The sequence below is a fragment of the Pungitius pungitius genome, chromosome 11, assembly GCF_949316345.1.
Source record: "Pungitius pungitius chromosome 11, fPunPun2.1, whole genome shotgun sequence".
Lineage (NCBI taxonomy): Eukaryota > Metazoa > Chordata > Actinopteri > Perciformes > Gasterosteidae > Pungitius > Pungitius pungitius.
In genome coordinates this window covers 17,372,548-17,392,316 of record NC_084910.1, presented here as the reverse complement: position 1 = coordinate 17,392,316, position 19,769 = coordinate 17,372,548, and the positions used below count along the sequence as shown (strand labels likewise).

The window sequence follows — 19,769 nt, the reverse complement described above, 5'->3', positions numbered from 1 at the left end:
CCACGTTCCAACGCCTAGTTAACATTGTGTTTAAAGACCTCCCGAATTGCACAGCTTACCTTGACGACTTGGTGATCCATTCACGCACCTGGGTTGAACATCTTGCCACGCTGCGGTCAGTATTCCAGCGGCTAGAGGGCGCTTCATTGACGCTCAATCTAGCAAAGTGCGAATTCGGAAAAGCAACGGTGACTTATCTTGGGAAGCAGGTGGGACGTGGACAAGTGCGCCCCATTGCTAGCAAGGTTGAGGCAATAGCGAACTTTCCCACTCCGAACACTCGCCGGCAGCTGCGACGTTTTCTGGGAATGGTGGGATACTACAGAACATTCTGCAGGAACTTCTCAACCGTAGTATCCCCCCTGACATCCTTGCTGAGCCCGAAAGTAACTTTCAAGTGGTCACCAGAGTGTACCTCCGCGTTTGAGTCAGCGAAAGCATTGCTATGCAACGCTCCGGTTTTAGCTGCCCCCGACTTCGACAAACCATTTAAACTAGAAATTGATGCCTGTATCGTGGGGGCAGGTGCAGTCCTACTACAGGAGGGTGACGATGGTGTGGATCGTCCAATTAGCTTCTTTTCCAAAAAGTTCAGCCCGTGTCAAAAACGGTATTCGACAATTGAGCATTAGACGCTTGCCTTACTTTTGGCACTCCAGTTCTTCGAAGTCTACGTTGGCTCAAGTAACGTCCCTGTTATGGTCTTCACTGACCATAACCCTCTTACCTTTCTTAGGCAAATGTACAACCAGAACCGCCGCCTCATGCGGTGGGCTCTGATCGTGCAGGGGTACAACTTGGCCATATCACACGTAAAGGGGTCTGCAAACGTGGTAGCTGACACTCTATCCCGGGCTTACCAGTGAGGGTAAAGCGGAAAATTGTACTGTACATGTACAAGCTGGGGTTTTGCAGCTGTTGTGGGGGAGGGCGTGTTACGGCCCTGTGTTCCACAGCAGGGCCTTGTATGTGTGTATGTGCATTTGTTGTTGAAGTTGCTTGTGTGTGTGTGTGTGCTCTTAATTGACAGGATTTACCACCCCCCCCCCTGATTGGCTGCGGACCCAGGATCGTTAGTGGCTGCACCTGGTTTGGAGCTCAAAAGGCCACAGTCTTGAGGCCCGAGGAGGGCTCGCTGGCTCTGGCTCCATGTACTTTTGTATGGTCAGGAAGTTGTGTTTGTCAGTGTGGTTTTGGATTGTTTTTTTGTACTAATGACCGTGTTCTTTTTGTTCTCCTTTTCGTCCCAGGGGGAAGGGAGCCGTTGTGGCTAGACTAGAGGCCCATGGGCATACATCACCCGCAGTGAGTCTCTGTCTAGAAACACTAGCTTAGACCTGGGCAGACCACCTCCTGTATCTTTTGGTTAGCGTGCTAAAACTACAGCACTAGCACCTAGGAATAAGCCTGTGTATTTTTTGTTTGTTTGGTTGTTTTGGTCTTGTCCAGCCCTTCTCCCTGTAATCCGTGTAAATAGAAACAAATAAATAACAAATACACGGTAAAAACGGTTTGTGTCCTGCTTACACCACGACCCCCACAGGCCCCGGTTGGTGACACACTTGGTCCTTGACCAGCGGCGTATCAGCAGTCCCCTCCCTTCTAGGGAGCAGGCGTAACATTTAGTTTTATGTGAAGGACACATTTTCAAACTAATAATTCATCACGGTAAAATGTAGAAATTTAACTGGCGCAGTAGCATCCTCCTTAGATTCCCCTTTAGCATAAATTACCGGATCATCTTTTTTCTCTTAACGACGGAAACAACAACAGAAAGAAATGAGGAGAAAAACTTGATAGTGACCGATTGTCTTTAAATCTTTTAATGTTAGCACGTTATTAAAAAACTAAAAAAAACAAAAGCACAAGAGAGGAGCCACTTACTATCTGGAGCTGCGACCTTCTTACTGAAGACCACCGTGGAATAGATGATTTCTTTCTCCATCCTTGAAGTCAGGCAGACTTACACTCCCGAGAAGCTCTCACACTGTAACCTGAGGACAACCTGAGGGCCACTGAGGCCCCGCATCAGTCAGCCTGTTACTCAAGATGTCGCCCTTGTGTGTGTGTGTGTGTGTGTGTGTGTGTGTATGTATGTGTGTGGTCATAAGGCGAGAAACGAGAAAATGTACAAACTTTTGCAACAGCGGAAGTTGACACAGTTCTGCATTTGATTTAAATTCGAACTGAACCCCTGAAGCAGAGGTGCTTGTTTTGGGTGACGCTCTGTTCCTCATCACCACCAAAGTAACTGAATCAATGTCTGCCACCACGAGGGTTTTTTATTTTACTGTCAACAAATCCCATCGTCCATCATCTATTTGTCCACGTAGCAGAACAGATGTTGTGACCGCCCTCCCCCGGCTGTAAATCATTTTTTCTTCTAGATGAACATTGTAGGTTTCATCAAACGTTCCTCACACAGGGGTAGATTTTTAACTGGTTGGGGACTATTTTCTGCAGTGGATGAATACACATTTGACGCTACAGACTCCTTTTTTGAAATATATTTTTTATACTACAAAGTGTTTTTGTGGGGGAATGTGGATTTGCCTAAAAAATTTGTATCACTTAACAAATGTAACCCTAAAGATGGAACAGTTTATCAGGTCGATGGAGTTTTATGGTACGTTAAAAAAAAGCAGAAGAAATAACTCATTAAAGTATTTTAATGTTGGTAATTTACACTCAGTCGTAACTTTATGTACAATCTGTACCAGTGCAATGCAAATCACATCGATTACATCACTGAGCTCATAGTCAACGTTATACTGCTTTACATTGTATCAATTTTGTGATCTCTATTAACAAATTAGAAACACCTCTAACTAAATATAATGAAGACCACTACAACACCACTGACTAAACTATCGAATGTCTGCTATGACAGTGTAACAGAATCCTACAAACACATAGAACTATAACTTGATCAGGGGGTTTTGATATGTACAGGTGTTGCGTAACACATTATTGATCAGGGACCTGGGTCCCGATCGGTTTTGATCAAAGCTCGGCGCTCACAGATCCAGCGGTTCTTCATGTCACAGCTGGCTTTTCCCAAGTTGGCCAGAGGACCTTCTGTGGCCTGAAGGAGACCACAGAGGTTTGAGTTGGCTTCATTTGATTTCCAGTCCCTGTTGAAGAAGAAAAACCACACAACATCTGACTTTGTTTCCCTACGTTTGAGCTACGAGGCCATTGATCCGGTCGAAGGGGTATCGATTCTGTCGAGTAAAACTTTTGGCAAAGTTTGTGTAATTTGTGTAATTGCCGGCTATTATTGCAACAATTATAAAGCAATGAGTCCCCATTACTGTGGTCACGATTCACCGGGGTTAAAAGCGCATATGTGGCAACTTTTGAAGGACAGCGTGTTCATTGCGCTTACATCACAGTGAGGTTGCTCCCATCTACCCACGTCCATGTGTCCGTGTTGCGCAATCCCGTCCAATAGCCATGTTTGTCATCATGGTAGGATTCTGTATGGTTATTCAGGAATTCCTAAATTTGTTGTGCAGGTGTTATTTGAAACCACACTTATATATGGTAAATATAAGTATGGTATATAAATACATAAATCAAATAGTTAACATGCAACACATTCTTCACAAAGTAATGTTTGAGGAGTAATAGTAATAATAATAATAATGAGCATAAAAGTCATTTGAAAAAGAAGAGTTTTCGTAGCAGTGAGGCTTATTCTTGCCTGTTCCTCTTGACTTTCAATCACCACCAGATCTGCCCTCGTTCTTTTGCATTCATCTCGACTTCCCTTCCAAGTCAACCACCAGCTGGACCAACTGGACGTCGAAAACATGTAACAGTTGGACTGGAACGTTGTCCAGCCCTGTGGGCAAGGTCTACACACTGTGAAGGAAGACAGAGACGACCGAGTCACAAACATGTCAGTTAATTGTTAAACTGACATGAAGGCTCAAGTGAAGTAAACAACCCCCCCCCCCCCCCCCCCCCCATGTGCTCACCTTTGTGTGGGCAGCGCTTGTTCACTGGGAAGTTCTCATATTCCAGGATGACTCCCACGGTCCAGTTGAGCCCGTCTCTCTCTCTGGTCAGCTCCTCCGCCTCTTTCTCCAAATTGGCCTCGTTCGCCCGCAGCTGCAGGTTCCTCGCTGTTAAGTCGAGGTTCTCTCTGCGCTGCTCTGACACCGCGCCGCTGACTGCAGTGGGGGGGAGGGGGGAATAAAACCGCTGCTGTTGCGCACGCTTCTGACACCAAGAGCGCCGCGATAGTCCCCCGGGGGGGAGAGAGACAGACTCACAGTAGACGCTGAGCGCGATGACGGCCGACGCCAAGAGGACACACATTATCCCCAGAGCTGAAGCCACCAGATGAATCGCTGTGAGCAGCGGGGCTTTCTTTACATCTTCAGAAGGAGAAGAGAAGATTGTTCACTATGGTAATTGTTCAATTTTAAAAAAAAATTATCACGGTGACCCCTTTAATAACCTGGCGAGGCTCGGTTTGTATCCCAGGCCTGCTCCTCGTAGGTCTTCACCTCATCGTAGATGGTTTCCAGGTCACATGGTTCACCTGCGAAAGACGAAACGGTTTGAAGGAAATGAGAACTTTAAGTTCTTCCATTCCAGACTTTCAAGAGTTCCTTCCTCGTCTGCCAGTAAGCTTTCGTTTGACGAGCCCATCACGGGGGCCAGAGGAGGTCACATCCACACGTAACTCATACGGCGTGTCAAACACATCCAATCAAAGCTAACAGAGTTCCAGTTTGCAGTAAACAAGGTATAGAAAGGGTTGAGTACCTCAAACCTGCCCTTTCTCTATGTGCTGGAGAGCAGCTTCTTTAGCTCAGATGAACAGATCTGGGTTATTATTCAGTCAAAGTACAACATGAACACCAACAGGCCCTGGTGACTCACCGCCTGCAGACGAACCGTCGGTCTTGAACTTCACTCGCACGTAATTCAGCTCTTGCTCCATTATCTTATCGGGTTTGTGAGAGACGGCGTTCACTAAATCTCAAAGACAAGCAGCATACAAGTGGAACCACCGGAGGACACTAAATGAAGTGGTTTGGTTTCCGACACGCAGGAACCACCCGGACATGTGGGCACAACCTGCACTTCTGCTTTCTGACACAATGTTGTAAGAGTGATGAAGTGGTTCCTTTGTGGTTGAGGTTTTTGGACAGTCATTCATTTTATTTTTCAGTCAAAAATCTTCTCTTTATTACTAAGTTTGTAACAATGGCTTATCGCCTATTCTTTTTGCTTTACCTGTGAAGAATTATTCTCTTCTGATGAAGAGCTATGAACTTTTCACAAACAGAAAAACACAGTCTACTATATTCATACGTTAAACGTTGAGGAAGGAAGATTTTTCTCTCTGGCAAATCTATTGCTCTTCTGCCTTCTGCCAGCTCTACAAACGTCATATTTTTGTGATTAGAATATAACTATAATATAATAATGATGTTTAATTCAAACAAGAAAAAAAACGTTTATTCTCAAGATCTGAATTGGTGAATTCACCAGGCAAGAAATAACTGTAATCAATTGATTTCCACTGCTCAATAGCGATTTGACCTTTTCGACCTTACACCTGCAGGCCAGCAGGTGGCGACAAAGTATTTGTACACCCAGTGTCACGTTACAAGGCAAACCCTGCTATATTATGTATTTGCACGTATTGAACTATCCATAAACGCAGGACCTTTAATAAAGACCACACGATAAGTGACCCTTGCCCCTCAGTGACTCAAACCCGGTGACGCGGGCGTAATGGAGGCGGCCGACCAATCAGCGAGCAGCATCCGTCCAGGAAACGCCTTCACCTGCGAACAAGACGCTTCGAAGGAGCCGCAGTGTTTGGGGACGGACGCAGTGTCGCTGGAAGCTCCCGAGAGGCAGAATTACTCGCGTTTCCACGGACTGCGGAGATGGTGTGCGGCGGATTCATCTGCACCAAGAACGCGCTCAGCGCCCTCAACATACTTTACGTGGTGAGTATATGACGTCACGTCGGGAAACCACCAACTCCGTTTCGAAGCGTCCCGACAGCTGTGTCCGCTTCCGTCTCTCGCGCCTTGTGCAAACAGCTCCAGGGTAAAGAACGACGTGTTTCTGAGCGCGTGGTGGAAGCGGCAGGTGTTGGTGGTCAATAATTAGCAGCCCCCCCCCCCCCGAAGGCTTAGTGATGAACAGACTTCTAGAATAAAGTCCTGTGTTCGAGCTCTGAGAAACGAAACGCCGCTTTCGTTTGTTCGCTTCGCAGTTCTGCTATTTTATTAATTTAATGTAGCCTGGTTTCAGTTGTAAAACTTTCTTTTTGTATAACCTTCTGTTCTTTTTAAGTTTTTTTTATTAGTTTTTTTCAAATAAGTTAAATAAAACTCTGGGCCTTGGGGCCTTAAACCATTTAGAGAAATGTAATGTTGTATTTTCATTAGTCAAAAGCCATACATGTTGCAGCTTCAAATCTAATATTGATGATTTAAATCTGTTTAGAGTTGTTTTTTTGTCATATGATTAAAAACCGACTTCTTTATGGTTTGACGAAACAAGACATTTTGAAGAGTTCACTTTCCACAACTTGACATCCTGACACAAAAGCGTTAAAAAGGGAAATAATCATTGGGCCAACATAAAAATGGCAAAAACAGTGTATATTAATCGTTTTGGCGTCGCGTAGAGAATCCCTTCGATCCCTTCCCACCCTCCTATGTGCTTATCACTGGCGTGGTATTTCCCATCATGCCCTTCTGTACTTGCATCCATCCATCTGTTATCGGAGCGCATAATGTTTTGGCTGCCTGGGCCCCGGCTGACCGCCCTCCAACGGCGCTCACCCGGGTTACATCCTGGAGACCTGCGCCCTGCTTCCTCCCTGTCGCCGTGGTTACGCTGTTTACTTCCTCCCCAGCTGGTCAGTCTGCTGCTGATTGGAGTGGCGGCCTGGGGGAAATGGTTCGACCTGGTCTCCAGCATCAGGGTGGTGGCGGGGGTCATCGGCGTGGGCATCTTCCTGTTCCTGGTCGCCTTCGTGGGGCTGTGCGGCGCCCTGAAGCACCACCAGGTTCTGCTCTTCTTCGTATCCTTCGGCGCTCGCTGTTATTCCCCCATCGGTGGTTTTTTTCTTTTAAATTACTTTTAAAGCCAACGTTGACTTCCTAAACTTGCTCCAGTACATGATAATCCTGTTCACAGTGTTTGTCATGCAGTTTTCTGTGTCCTGTGCTTGCCTGTCCCTCAATAAAGAACAACAGGTATGTTTGGGCTTTTTGGGGGTTTAAATATGTTTCAGAATAAGTTAAAAATTCTAAAAATGCATGCTTTTTGAAAAGGCAAATCAAGTGCGTTTGCTCCTCACCCCCAGAACCACCTGCTGGAGGTCGGCTGGAACCGATCCGAGGTCACTCAGAGGGACGTAGAAAAAACCCTCAACTGTTGTGGCTTCAATTCCGTTCCCCTCAACGGCTCCTGTGCCGCCGTAAGCGCAACCTCCTTATTAATTTTTTTTCTTTCTATTTTGTCTTTATCGTGACGTCTCCGGCCGTTGTATTTTGACTTCCAACCTTTACCTCCTGCAGAGTTGCTTTAACGACGTCCCTCCAGAGTGTACGACGTGCTCGAGCACCATCCAGCAGGCCGCCGGGGAGGTGCTGCGCTTCGTGGGCGGAATCGGACTCTTCTTCAGCTTCACCGAGGTCAGCGGGTGGCGACGTTGGGATGGATGTTGCGCTGCGTCGCCTCCTTGGGGGGGGGATCCCCATTGCCGGTGTCCGCCACCTCCTCCGGTTGACGCGCTATTTGTCCTGCAGGTTTTCATTCCACGCACCTCTTTGATGTTCTTTCTGTCTTTTGGTTTCAGATCCTTGGCGTCTGGCTCGCCTACAGATACAGAAACCTGAAAGACCCGCGTTCAAACCCCGGAGCCTTTCTTTAACCGCTCTCCACTTGATAAAGTACTTCTTGTTCCTCTCGACTAAATCAATGTTATCTGGACGTTTGAAGGAAGAATGTAGTTTTTTCTGCATAGCCACCAATGACCATTATGACCCTGATGGTTACAGTTAAATAGAGAAGGAATCTTGAGTCTTAACGTGGGCCAAATGTTAGCATTGGCTGTAACTAATGAGAACGTGAGGGCATTTGCTTATAAATACATCTGATTTGCTTTTAGTGTTTGATTATTTTCATTGACTGTATACTGTGCTTGATGTGAATATTGTCTTTCAAGTTTCTTGCTGAGAGCTGGATCAACTGTTTATTTCAGTGTAACTTTATGCCCGTGAGCCTCGTCGGCCTAATCGGTCTCAAAGTGAGAGGTGTTAAGATATCACACACATGCACTATGCAAATAACCGGTGGGTGAGCCATGATGGCTGAATCTATTGCTCAGTGGATTTTTGGGGGATGGGTTTCCTTCACTGCAGGAAGCGTATTGAAGTAATTCCTGATGCAGCCTGTCGTGAAAACCAGGTTTTTGTTATGTGTATTTATTGCTTTGTTTCATGTGTGACATCATCTGTAACCATGTCAACAGTCTCACGTTCCGTCCACAAATAAACCTGTAAGGAAAACGTTGTGTTTTATGTTGCTCGTCGGATTTGGAGCTAATGGAGTGTCTCTCAGCAGGCGACGATTTTGTGCCACGTAAATCGCTCGCTGTTTGGAGTCATCTGGTCGCACAACCGGTTCACCAAGTTGACTGTGACCTTCGCTGCTACAATGTGTCACTGTGTGAGCTGAGTTTGGATCCATTTTGTAACCTGCTTAGTCTTTACTTGCATTCATTGGCACCGTGGAACCAATCACATATTAAGTTAAACAGGCTCTTGAGAGTTGTTTATGGAATGAGGGTATTGTAGCTTACTGGATATCAACAAATGATTAAAAAACTGTGGCTTAAAGACAACCTTTTGGGATACACAAGAATCTGCTGTTAGTCTTCTGCATAGAATATATTGATGGTACTCTCAGGGTCAAAGGTTGTTTGAACAGATAAAAGGAAATACCTTATGCATCTCGACACTTGTACTTAAATATTTTATTTTACGTAAATTATTTTTGACAACACTTAATTGGTACTTACCATCACTGATATTTGGCTTTCAACTTTCTCAAAGCAGACAAGACTTTTACTGTATCAAGTATTTTTTTTATTAAGCTTACTTTACATTCATGTACCAAACCGCTTGTTCGTCACATGAAAGCATACTCCTGCACTCAGGAGTATTTACAGGAAGTCTAAAATCCACTAAATGAGAATTTGGGCTCCATATTAACAAAGTAACAAGGATATGAGGGCAAAAAAGACATACAAGTATCCAAGCAGAATTAAAGTGACCTGATTTAGTCAAAGGTAAATCTGACCCCATCGCGTTAGGAACATTTTCTCAGCCAAATGTTGGACCAAAATAAATAGGCACTGGGAGAATAGTCACAATAGCATGAGGCAATTAGTCAAATGGGCTCCTAACTGCTTATCAAGCCATACAGAAAGTTTGGGGGAATGAAGATCAAAGAAATAAAAATGATGAGAATCTCCGTTGCACTCTATTAGGAGTCTGATGAAAAGGCTCTGTGTGCGTTGGGGGACTGCTGAGAGTTGAAATCCGGGTCTTCCCTCACTCGTTTCTTGATGTCCGCTTTAACCTGAGATTAAATACAGATGTGATTATCATGGAGTATTCAGAAGGTGACAGGGAAAAATTCCCCAAGATTAATTGTTTGTGAAAAAAATTAAGATGATTTTTCTAGAATTGAGTATTCGACCAATCGTTTGCACTTATCTAATCTAATTGTATGAAAAATTAAAACAAAGCATACTGGGAAAGTTTTCAAATTCTAATATAAATTTCAAGCCCATGTTCGTTGTCATTTTCCGACCATTTGTTTAATTTAGACCTATTTGTGTTCTTACGATACATTCAGCAGTGTAATGAGATGGTGAGAGATGGTCACATGTGATGCGAACAGTGCACATCACAGACAACAACAACTAGAAAAACCAGAGGAGCAGACCGCAGACGCACACCCACAGGATGTGTCCCTGGACTTATTCACCTGTTCTGCATACGCCTCCTTCAGCTCCTGGCTCTCCAGATCGTCTTGTAATCGCTCCGCAGAAGTGATGGGCTTCACTCCCGCCGCCCTGGCTGCTTGACTCACCGCGTCAGAGAGAGAGAGGAGGCTTCCGCCGCCAAGTCCCGTCTGCAAAAGACACGCACTGACACCTTGAAGAAGGCTCGGACAAAGGGGCGTCCGGTTGTCATAAACTGGAGCTTCGACCGATCCGATTACCTTCCTGCGTTTAGCCGGCATGCCGTGCAGATAAGCGTCAGACAGCGGGGGCTGGGCCTTCATCTTCCTTTGGGTCATCATATCGCACCTGATGATGGGCACCCATTCCTACAACACACACAGTTATCAATGAAGATGGAGCTCCTGATGCACCAGGTGTATCTTACAAAAGCCTGTTTTCAAGTTAAAGCCCTTTTTGTTACAGTTTCTCCATTGCAGCTCAGAGAGGAAACACAGAATTGATATTGTACTTTCAATTTAACGTTTTAAATCTATTCAAGCACTAGAAAGATTGTAAAAAACCAAGAACAAAAGTCGCGTTTGTTCACCGGATTAGAACAAGGAAACGCTAAATGTGAAACAGGGCGGTGCTACGAATAAGGGATCGACGTTGAAAGCGGATACAAACTGTGTGGGCTCTCACAGGCGGAACAGCAGCCGCCCAGGTCTCCGACTCGCGGGCTGACTCGTCGCTGCCTCCCTCGGCTCCAGCTGCCGCCATGTCGCCCCCTAGCGGCGCGGCTCCTCCGGAGGCCCCGAGGTCTCCTGGCAACGCCCGCGTTTCCCGGGACGGCGCCCTGGTGTCGTGCGACACCGACATGGCCTCCTCTGCTGTGGTGGCCGCCGCTGGCGAGAGGGTGTCCCCGATCTTTGGAAGTGGAGAACAGCGAAATGACGGAAACCGAAAGGGACGGAGCGCCGGCGAGCCGAGATCATGAAAGAGGCGCTGTGCTCACCGTTGCACTTTGTGCTCGTTCGGGCTCTTGTGTGCCAGTTGAAGACTGCTCCGTCTGTGAAAGAATTTCATTTAATATTTATTAGCCTTTTCAGACGAGGTGTCCTGAGTAACGGGATATGTAACCGCCATCCGATAAGGACGCGCTCTTCTCTTCTGAAGAAAGACGGATGCAGCTTAAAAACATAAAATACATGAATTAACACTGAAAGCTCAGACACACAATTTGTGGTAAACACACTGTAAGTTATCAAGTGTAACGGACGCCATCATGCGTCCATCAATCCAGAGCTAAAACATACAGTGATGGTTTAAAACAACTGTTTTGTTACCTGTGTGTGAACTATATAGTTCTGGATCTGCTCCTCTGTGATGGGGATGTGCTCCAGAATCACCTGCAGCCTCATGGTCATCATGCTGGTCATCCAGTTGACCAGGCTGGGGCTGATGTCACTGGACATCCTCCGCTGGTAGAACGAGAGGAAATAAAGCCTCAATTGATTCTCGATGGATTGTTAAAACGACTTAGCTTTGGTTTTGTCTGCTTCTTTCCTACGTGGTCATTGTGACACCGTACATGTCTGCTACTTTATGGGGTATAATGTAAAAATCTATAATACCATGTTATTACTAATAAGAGAAATAGACTGTTGGCCTTCGCCTGGTCAATAACTCCATGACTTGGTTTAGCTTTTGGTTTAGTTTGCCTAAGTAAAGATGACTTAGCACAAAGCCCTACACTTGATGGTGTGTGACTAACAAGCCAAAGTCCGTTTCGTCTGAAGTCTACTGCCTACTCAGCGGACGGTTAGTGAGCGCTGGTATACTGACTATGCGGTGGTTGATGACGGCGGTGAGGGCTCTCTGGTCTCCTCTCAGGCAGTGCAGGTTCAGGGCAAGACACTCAAACAATGCCTGATTGCACATCTGCAGCAGCCGAGGCCCAAATGTGTCATCTGGATGAGAAGAATATTGACAATAACTAAAAAGAAAGAAAAAAAACACAACACTACAAGTCCTACAGAGACATTAACGATAAACATCAGCAGCATTTCTGATTAAGAATCAATATATTATTAGCTCTGATGCTGAAAAAACATGTAGAGGCTAAACTGGAACCAAAATATCCATTCATAAACCATCACAGGATCAACTTATTTAAACTCTCTAAAGCTTTACCCGTGCAGCGGAGAATATGGGTGGCGATGTGCATCAGCTGCTGTCTGAAGAAGGACATGTTGGTCTGAGTGGCGTCGACGCCGTCCAACACTGTGACTGACGACTCTCTCTGTGGGAGCAGCACATTGACATAACAGCCGGAGGTTCTTCAATCAAACAGATTTAAAATGTCATCTGCAGTGATGAAACCTATGTACAATGAACTACTGTTATTCAATCTATTTAGGGGTTTCTGCTTCTTCCCCTCGGTTGTCTGTTCTTCGATAAACCTCACCTTTAAATAGACTTAGTGTCAGTAAAACTAACCTGCAGAGCAGCCGCATGGCCCTAGACTGCTTTATATCAGCGGCCATTAGTGACATGTATTACCTATGAGACTCCTTTTGATGGCTTTTTTTCATTATCTGTGAATGCATCACATTTCTACGGCGTTTACAAATTATTCAACTGATAAAAAGTTGACTATGAGCAGGCCTTCCCTTAATCATATACTGTTTTGTACCAGCAAAGGCATGGACATCAAGCACTTACAAAGCTCTCGCTGATATACTCCTCCAGTTCGTTCACAAGACTCTCCGCCGCAGCCTGGGGGGTAGAAACCGAGCAGAATATGGAGAAAGAAGAAAATAAGACATATCATCAAAGGGCTCCAATAATTTAATTCCAACTACTCTTCAGTATGAAAATATCTGATACAAATGATTTAAAATGAGTTACGAACAGTAATATTCTCATCGGTGGGCTCTCTGCCGTTGAGGTAGTTCTGGGTGAAGAACTGGGACAGTTGAGGCTGGATGCGGCCAAGAGGCTGGTGCTGACCATGAAGCAGCATCACCAGGTCTGACATGGTGAACGTCTGGCACACCAACATCAGCAGCTCTCCAAAAAAGCCTGAAAAGCCCCACCCAAAGAATAAAAAAAAATATTTAGAATTTAGAATTAGAAACAACATTTTGACCAATCAGATGCTGCTTCCTCGGCTGCAGTAGCGACAGCAGAATATTCCTGCTGGTTACCGGTAGGATCCTCGGGACTGATGAAGATGTTGGTGGCCTGGGACAGCCTCTGCATGAACTGGGCGATGCTCTCGGTGTCGTTTTGGGCTTGGCCCAGGGAGCCCATCATGGTGCTCAGGACGCCGCGGACGATGCCTGTGAACAGCTCCGGGTTGAGGGCCTCGGCTCCTGCGGGGGGGTTGGGCGCGGTCCCTGCAGCGGGAGCGGTACCGGAGGAAGGTGGGGGTGGAGAGAAGATGGGTTGGGCCTAGAAATTAAACGGAAAACAAGGCGTAAGTGATTTGTTCGCATTACTTTACTTTAAGTTAGTGGTTTGTTTTTAATACATGAAGTACACAGGCGACTCACTCACTGTCTGCCCTCTAGTGGGCCAGGAGGAGAAATGGTGATGACTACGGTCGGGGCAGTTTTTGAAATATTGATTTACCTGTGATTTGTATACTTAGCAAAATAGGTTCTTATATAAATCCCTTTTCAAATGTTTGGATGTCAAGATTATTGAAATATGGCCACAAAAATTATTAGTAAATTTAGATACAATTTACAGGCAACGACTGTTAAATACACTCGGCTGACCTGCTGCATGAATTCACTCACTCCCTGGATGAAGGCTGGGACACCAGATGTGGTGACAGTAATGGAAGGGGCCCCCATAGCGCCCCCAGTGGCCCCGCCGGCCACACCGAGGAGAGAATCCAGGAAGTGGCTTAAGTCTGGGGGCATCTCCTGGGACTGGGGCTCACTGGTGTTTGTCTCAGATTGGCTCGCTGGACCAGTAGTGCTTGTAGTAGGCGGAGGAGTTGGAGTCGAGTTGGAGAAAGAAAAGGAGGAGGCGGAGGAGGATGATTGAGAGGATGTGGAAATGGAGGAGGAGGATGTGACTGTTTGACCAGCTGTTAAAAAACAAAACAGATCATATTACTAATTTGGCAGCAGTCCTGACTAATGTTGGAAATTTTTACAAATATAGTTACTAATTCCAAAACTAAATTACCCTTACCGTTATTACCCATTTGTCCTGGTAGTAAAAGCTGCCCAACCAGTCCACTAATCATCTGGTTCAGAGCAGCAGGGTTGAACGGCTGTGGAGACAAGATTTTTCAATTGGTCTCAAATGTTGACAATCATCAAGAAAAAAGGGAACCAAATCAGTTCCTTTATTCCCACCTGTCCTGGCTGCTGGCCTGGCATGGCAGCTCTCACGTTGATGGTGGTTCCCCGAGTGCCAAAGGACGGGGGGGGCATGTTCTGTGCAAAGGGGGGTCGGGTGAACACGACCCTGGCCTGGGGCTGGGGGCCGGCATGGGGAGGCGGTGGAGGAGCGGTAGGTGTGGTGGTGGGTGTGTTAGGACCCGTGGTGGTAGTTGAGGAGTTGGCTGTGGAGTTGTAGCCAGGAGGGGGGGGCTGGGGTGCGGTGGGATGGGCGGTGGCGGTGGCAGCACTAGTAGCTACGGCAGCAGCATATTGGCTAATCTGTTGCATGAGATTCCGCATAAAGTCAGGGGGGAGGGCACCTTGGGGGAAACACAACAAATGATTAGAATAATATGACTTCGAGAAGAAGAAGAGTTTTCAGGAGTCATTTGCTAAATATACTAAATTTAATTCAAGGTTACAGCGTGTTTAATTTTTTTTTAATTAAAAACATTATTATGCCATTCTTACCTGGTTGTCCAGGCATTTGCGGTCCAGCTCCGGGGTTAGCACCTGAGCCTGCACATTCATACAAAACACACAAATAGTATGAACTCCTTAATTAACTCCCAGTCTCTATTACATAGCATTAGACAGTCATCTGTGAATCAGATAAGCTCAAAGTGTCCAGCTTCAGATCACTCGGGTTGATGTAGCAGTTGCACAGACAAGGAAGAAGTGTGGTATGAGCGATGACTAAACTCTAATGCACTGTTGCCCAGCAATACGACACACAAACACTTTTGCGGCGGTGGAGCATTCAATCAGTGGCGGGTAGGGGACAACACACCGTCCGTGTTCATCTGCATCATAACCACCGGGACTGCCTGGTGGCTGATCCTGATGACACGTGGGCCAGCCTGTCCCGGTCCAGCCTGCTGATTGGACGGGGAAGTCTGTGTGGGGGGGGTCTGTCCCTGACCTGCCTGCTCCGATTGGGTGGCCGGTTGTGTGGGCGGGGCTTGTCCCTCAGTGCCGTTAGCCGCAACAGTCACTGTAGCACCCAGGTTCATCTGTCGGCCAATGTGCAAGTCAGTGTGGTTACATTCAAAGTAGGCATTAATAACTAAATCACGCTGGCCTTCACTTACTTGCATTGGGATGTGGTGGTGCACAGCTCCAGGCAGAGTGACTGGGGTGGCATAGTGGGAAAAAGGTCGGACCACGTGCAAGTGGCGGGGAACAGGGCTCATGAGGTTCAATCGCAGGTCACTGAGAGCCACAAGGGCGTTGCCAAGGAGACGGAGACACTCCCATGTCAGGATGAGAGTACGCTGGTCCTCCTCTCTCTCCTAAGACAGAAAAGAAACCATCTTAAAGTGAACACTGAACATTGTACTTCGTGAATTTAACAACTCGTGACACAACCGTGGAATTTTTACATATGAATACACAGACTAAATCAAAAAGGATATATTTCAGAAATATATAAAAGAACACCAGTTTATTATTTGGCTGTTTGAATCTTACTGAGTTATTGTTATATTCTGCAGTGGTGGCTGTCTCCAGGATGGTGTGAGCTCTCTGGATGAAGGGCTGCAGTCTCTCCTCCACCCTCCGAAGCTCAGACAACATCTCCGCCAACTCAGCTGGACTTGGGTGGCTAGGGGACGAAAGGAGGGGAGAGCAGATTAAAATTGGGTAATAACTGGTCACCAAACTAGTCATCAAAGATATATCATAACTATGTATTTAGACAAAAATATATACTATTACATGCCTGACTTAAAGGGTTGAAATTATGTATGTGGCATGAATCACAATCTGAGTCATGGAGAAAGAAAAGATGTCTCACTTAGGTCCAGGTTGGGGTGTTGGTCCCTCAGGTTGTGCTGAAGAAGTTGTTGGAGGTGGGGGAGTTGTTGGAGGTGGGGAGGTGTCCATGGGCTGGGTGGAAGGAGAAGGAGTGGAGCTGGTGGATGAAGATGTGGGAGGAGGAGGAGCAGCAGCCGCCGCAGCGGATGAGGTCTCTGTTGGAGCTGACGGCTCACTTGGCGTACCCTAAAAAAACCCAAAAGACAGCAGGCAATTGTATTATGTGAATGAATATATGAATTTTTGGACCAAGAGAATCGTCAGCGTCAAATCGATAACAACTGTGAATGATATATATAAATGCGAGTGTATCAACATATGATTTCAAACAAATACCCTGAAGTGGGGCCCTCACCTCCATCCTGTGGATGACATGATTTATGTCCCTCAGCAGGTTCTCAGCCAGCACCAGCCTCAGCCTAGGCTCGCTCTGCACTGGTTGGTCCATATCAATGTGCACATTCACAGACCCATTGCTCTGAAATAGAAACGAGGATAATGAGGAAAACACAGGGCAGAGTTAAGTGGGATTGTATGCAATCAGCACGCATCTTACCCCAGTGCTGGTTGTGACTCTGGCATTCCTGGCAGTCTCTCCCATACCAGACACCATCTGCTGAACCGACATCTAAAGAAAAATAACAGCAAATGCGACATTGGAAACAATACTTCAAGATAAACCCTCATACAGTCAAGACATAAAACATGATTTAGAGTTGGCAACATAATGTATTATGAGGACACTCATCCTCTCCACACGTGTTACGTGTAATTTATGTTAAGTGGGGGAATAGGTTTGTTGGCCTTTTGAAGCTGCTGTTCTTCACACTGGACAGCATGCTCAGTTATGTCAGAAATGATAGTGAGATCTGTTAGCTTTTCACAATAAGTATAATTATGATAACAATAAAAGCTGAAGAACCGTCAATCGGTTCTGCTGGTCACGGTCAGATTAGCTGACAAAGGGACCGTTTCAAAAACATCGAGAACACATTGCCCGATAGCAGACCAACCTGTATCTGCTGGGGGTCCATGACGTTCACAGGGAGGTTAAAGGTGCCCAGCATTACGTAGCTGTTGGCGTTGCGATCATGTGGAGGCACTTGAGATGTTCCCTGGGAGGAGGAGGTGGGTCCAGTATCAGCTGAAGTGCCTCCAGACCCCGAGCCAGGCTGGGAGGGTGGAGGGGGTGCACGCTCGACAAGATGTATCACCTTGCCTTCCACATCTGAGAAAACAGAAAACCACTATTTTACAGGTAAACTTATGTGTTGATATCACACTTAAGTTTTGAGAAACAAAATAAATCCTAGCTGTATTATACATTAATTGAAATCAATCAATTAAAAGCGAATTAAAATAGCAGCAAACGTCAAATGTAATTCCTACTTAATGTTAAAGATCAATGAGCGGATGATAATAAATAAGAAAAAGTAAATACGCACAGGTATTATACCCGCTGGGGCCTAAAAAACTAATCTTGAAACAGGATAAAAAACAAATTAAATCTGCATTTTATTTGGTTTACCCAGTGAGTACTTACTGTAGTCTGCCAGAGTCCTTTCATCTTGTAAGACTCTGCCCTGGTAGATCAGCCTCTGTTTGTCCACAGGGATACCCACCGAAGGGGCAATGTGCTCTTTGAACTCTTTCACGGTCAACTACAAATAAGATGGATCAGAAATTAGTCTACCACAAAGGTTGATTGAAAACGTGATTCTGGAGTTTGGTGAATGTATTGAATATTTTACCTGAGCACCAACTGTGTAGGTTCTGCTTTGTGAGTCTAATGTTTTGACTGTCACCTCGATGTCTGCAGTTTGTTCCTCCATGGTGTCTCTAAATGAAAAAAAACTAGTAAGTTGAACTGGCGCTACATTTTTAAAGCCAGTATCAATACAAGTACAAGTATACAAGTATCAACAATAAAAAGCCTTTTACTAGGATCCCTTAAATAGTTTAAGAAGTGTGAAGATTGCGGTATATTTATATATATTAGCTGACAACACAATAGTCAATTGAGGAAATGTATTTGCACAAACTCAAAACATTGGTCTGGAATTCGTTTACTCTCTTCTTGGTACTCATGAGCTGACATATAAACTGACAATGTATCAGTAATTAGCTAATATTGGTCGAAATATAGGCTACTCTTACTAAATTGTAAAGTCTGATGCAAGTGTACAACTTACAGCAAATTTCACATTAATCTACATTTTATTTATTACCTGAGCAATAATCAAGGGAAGAAAATAACAAATAAAATGCACATAACAATTCCAGATAAAATATATAAAGAGAAGCAGAAGATGCAAAAAGTTAAGCCTTGTGTGTATTTTTTATTAATAGGTTAATTAAAAAGGGATAACACTAGTTGTTTATCAACATTCAGGCAACTTATTTTCTGTTCATAAATGAACCTTTAAAACTGACAGAAATGTCAGCATTAATCCAATTAGTGATGACAGTAAGTAATAAGTACTGCTGCACACATCCTCCACGAGCTAGTGATCCATTCTTTGATTAAGTTTAGCCTGCCACCGATGTGGGAGGACTTGCATCTCCTATATATTTTATATCATTGTAAATTAAAAGATTTGAGCTTCTTGCGACTACATTTTTAGTAAAAAAGCAGATTGAAGACAACACCGAGGACTTGGGGGAAAAGTCTGGCCTTTACTAAGTTGCTTAGTAAATAAAGGAAGTAATTGAGAGATTGATCAACAAAAAAAACAACTAAGGCACAAATTATTTTTATCTAGAAATTAATTGCACCGTAAAAAAACTTTGAAATACAATCAAATACAGATACCATTGCAGTATATTTACGAAAGTGGCTAAATGTTTCTTTTTTACTATCGTAAAACATACATTACATCAGTTGCTGAACGTTAGCGTAAATATTGTCCACTGTTATGTATGATGTAGCTAATGGTTACAAACTGAAGGTAAATGTAAAAAAAAAACTAACGTTAGAGATTGAGCCGCTAACGTTAGCTAAGCTTGCTAGGTAAGAATAGCACCATAATGTTACCTCAGTTATTCATCAGCCCTGACGATTTGCGTTAGCTAAATAAATAGCGTAGAACAGCTTTATCCTGATAGCTAGGCAAGTCGACGTACACGTATTAGGATCAATTAAACAGTTTCAGCAGTGGTGTGAACCTCTTAACAGTTACTACGGAAAACGCTAGCCAGCTACCGATAGCTAGCATCAGCTTGCTAGCAGGATTTAGCTCAGCCTAAATTACGTTAGGAACGTTTGCAACAATGCTAACTATGAGCAGCTAACGAAAGGCTAAGCTAATGCTACATAAACTAAACGTTACAACACGCATAGGCAAGCGACGGTTATGTATTACTTCCGATACGTTTGTGCGTGTGTGAAAGTGGAGTGGTGTCCAACGGTTACCTTAAAAAGTCACACTATCTTTCAACTTATCCAGTGTATGAAGCTGTTTCTTATCATCAAATAACATGCAAATGACTTCCTAGTGCAAGCTCGAGGACTGGGGAGCTGTCGTGCTGAACGGATGTGACGTAAGGCC

General features: G+C 44.9%; 3 protein-coding genes across 6 annotated transcripts; 1 reads left to right on the top strand and 2 right to left on the bottom strand.

Moving 5' to 3' along the window:
• Positions 1-2,660: 2,660 nt before the first annotated feature.
• Positions 2,661-5,169, bottom strand: LOC119197045 (C-type lectin domain family 4 member M-like). The gene is made up of 7 exons (XM_037452939.2): positions 4,897-5,169; positions 4,469-4,552; positions 4,281-4,385; positions 3,984-4,178; positions 3,707-3,867; positions 3,389-3,501; positions 2,661-3,134 (listed from the first exon to the last, which is right to left on the bottom strand). Exons 1-7 carry the CDS (start codon positions 4,955-4,957, stop codon positions 2,975-2,977), a joined length of 879 nt encoding a protein of 292 aa, XP_037308836.2. The 5' UTR covers positions 4,958-5,169; the 3' UTR covers positions 2,661-2,974.
• A 631-nt stretch (positions 5,170-5,800) lies between these two features.
• On the top strand, positions 5,801-8,558 carry tspan13b (tetraspanin 13b). Its single transcript, XM_037452940.2, has 6 exons — positions 5,801-5,978; positions 6,899-7,066; positions 7,161-7,241; positions 7,352-7,465; positions 7,566-7,682; positions 7,847-8,558. Exons 1-6 carry the CDS (start codon positions 5,916-5,918, stop codon positions 7,919-7,921), a joined length of 618 nt encoding a protein of 205 aa, XP_037308837.1. The 5' UTR covers positions 5,801-5,915; the 3' UTR covers positions 7,922-8,558.
• Positions 8,559-9,109: 551 nt separating this feature from the next.
• bag6 (BCL2 associated athanogene 6) lies at positions 9,110-19,761 on the bottom strand. 4 transcript variants are annotated; one of them, XM_062565263.1, is made up of 25 exons: positions 19,634-19,761; positions 17,973-18,060; positions 17,765-17,882; positions 17,235-17,449; positions 16,778-16,849; positions 16,577-16,699; positions 16,202-16,407; positions 15,877-16,009; positions 15,498-15,698; positions 15,197-15,419; positions 14,878-14,925; positions 14,380-14,726; positions 14,213-14,294; positions 13,810-14,105; positions 13,213-13,459; positions 12,918-13,087; positions 12,728-12,781; positions 12,197-12,305; positions 11,849-11,973; positions 11,350-11,484; positions 11,019-11,072; positions 10,691-10,930; positions 10,282-10,389; positions 10,045-10,191; positions 9,110-9,633 (listed from the first exon to the last, which is right to left on the bottom strand). In XM_062565263.1, exons 2-25 carry the CDS (start codon positions 18,051-18,053, stop codon positions 9,538-9,540), a joined length of 3,630 nt encoding a protein of 1,209 aa, XP_062421247.1. In that variant the 5' UTR covers positions 18,054-18,060; positions 19,634-19,761; the 3' UTR covers positions 9,110-9,537. The 4 variants fall into 4 exon arrangements, with proteins under 4 accessions (XP_062421247.1, XP_062421246.1, XP_037308831.2 ...); XM_062565262.1 differs by having other exon boundaries at positions 9,111-9,633; positions 13,789-14,105; XM_037452934.2 differs by having other exon boundaries at positions 9,111-9,633; positions 10,706-10,930; positions 13,789-14,105.
• Positions 19,762-19,769: the final 8 nt, after the last annotated feature.

Coding starts and splice junctions, on each gene's coding strand:
- LOC119197045 (XM_037452939.2), bottom strand. CDS start 4,957: ATGGAGCAAGAGCTGAATTACGTGCGAGTGAAGTTCAAGACCGACGGT. Junction 3,868..3,983: donor CAAGCGCTGCCCACACAAAG/GTGAGCACATGG, acceptor CTTCCTTCACAG/TGTGTAGACCTTGCCCACAG. Junction 3,502..3,706: donor TTGAAAGTCAAGAGGAACAG/GCAAGAATAAGC, acceptor CAACAAATTTAG/GAATTCCTGAATAACCATAC.
- tspan13b (XM_037452940.2), top strand. CDS start 5,916: ATGGTGTGCGGCGGATTCATCTGCACCAAGAACGCGCTCAGCGCCCTC. Junction 5,979..6,898: donor CCCTCAACATACTTTACGTG/GTGAGTATATGA, acceptor CTTCCTCCCCAG/CTGGTCAGTCTGCTGCTGAT. Junction 7,067..7,160: donor ACCAGGTTCTGCTCTTCTTC/GTATCCTTCGGC, acceptor AACTTGCTCCAG/TACATGATAATCCTGTTCAC.
- bag6 (XM_062565262.1), bottom strand. CDS start 18,053: ATGGAGGAACAAACTGCAGACATCGAGGTGACAGTCAAAACATTAGAC. Junction 16,010..16,201: donor ACACCCCAACCTGGACCTAA/GTGAGACATCTT, acceptor TTCGTCCCCTAG/CCACCCAAGTCCAGCTGAGT. Junction 15,420..15,497: donor ACCACCACATCCCAATGCAA/GTAAGTGAAGGC, acceptor ATTGGCCGACAG/ATGAACCTGGGTGCTACAGT.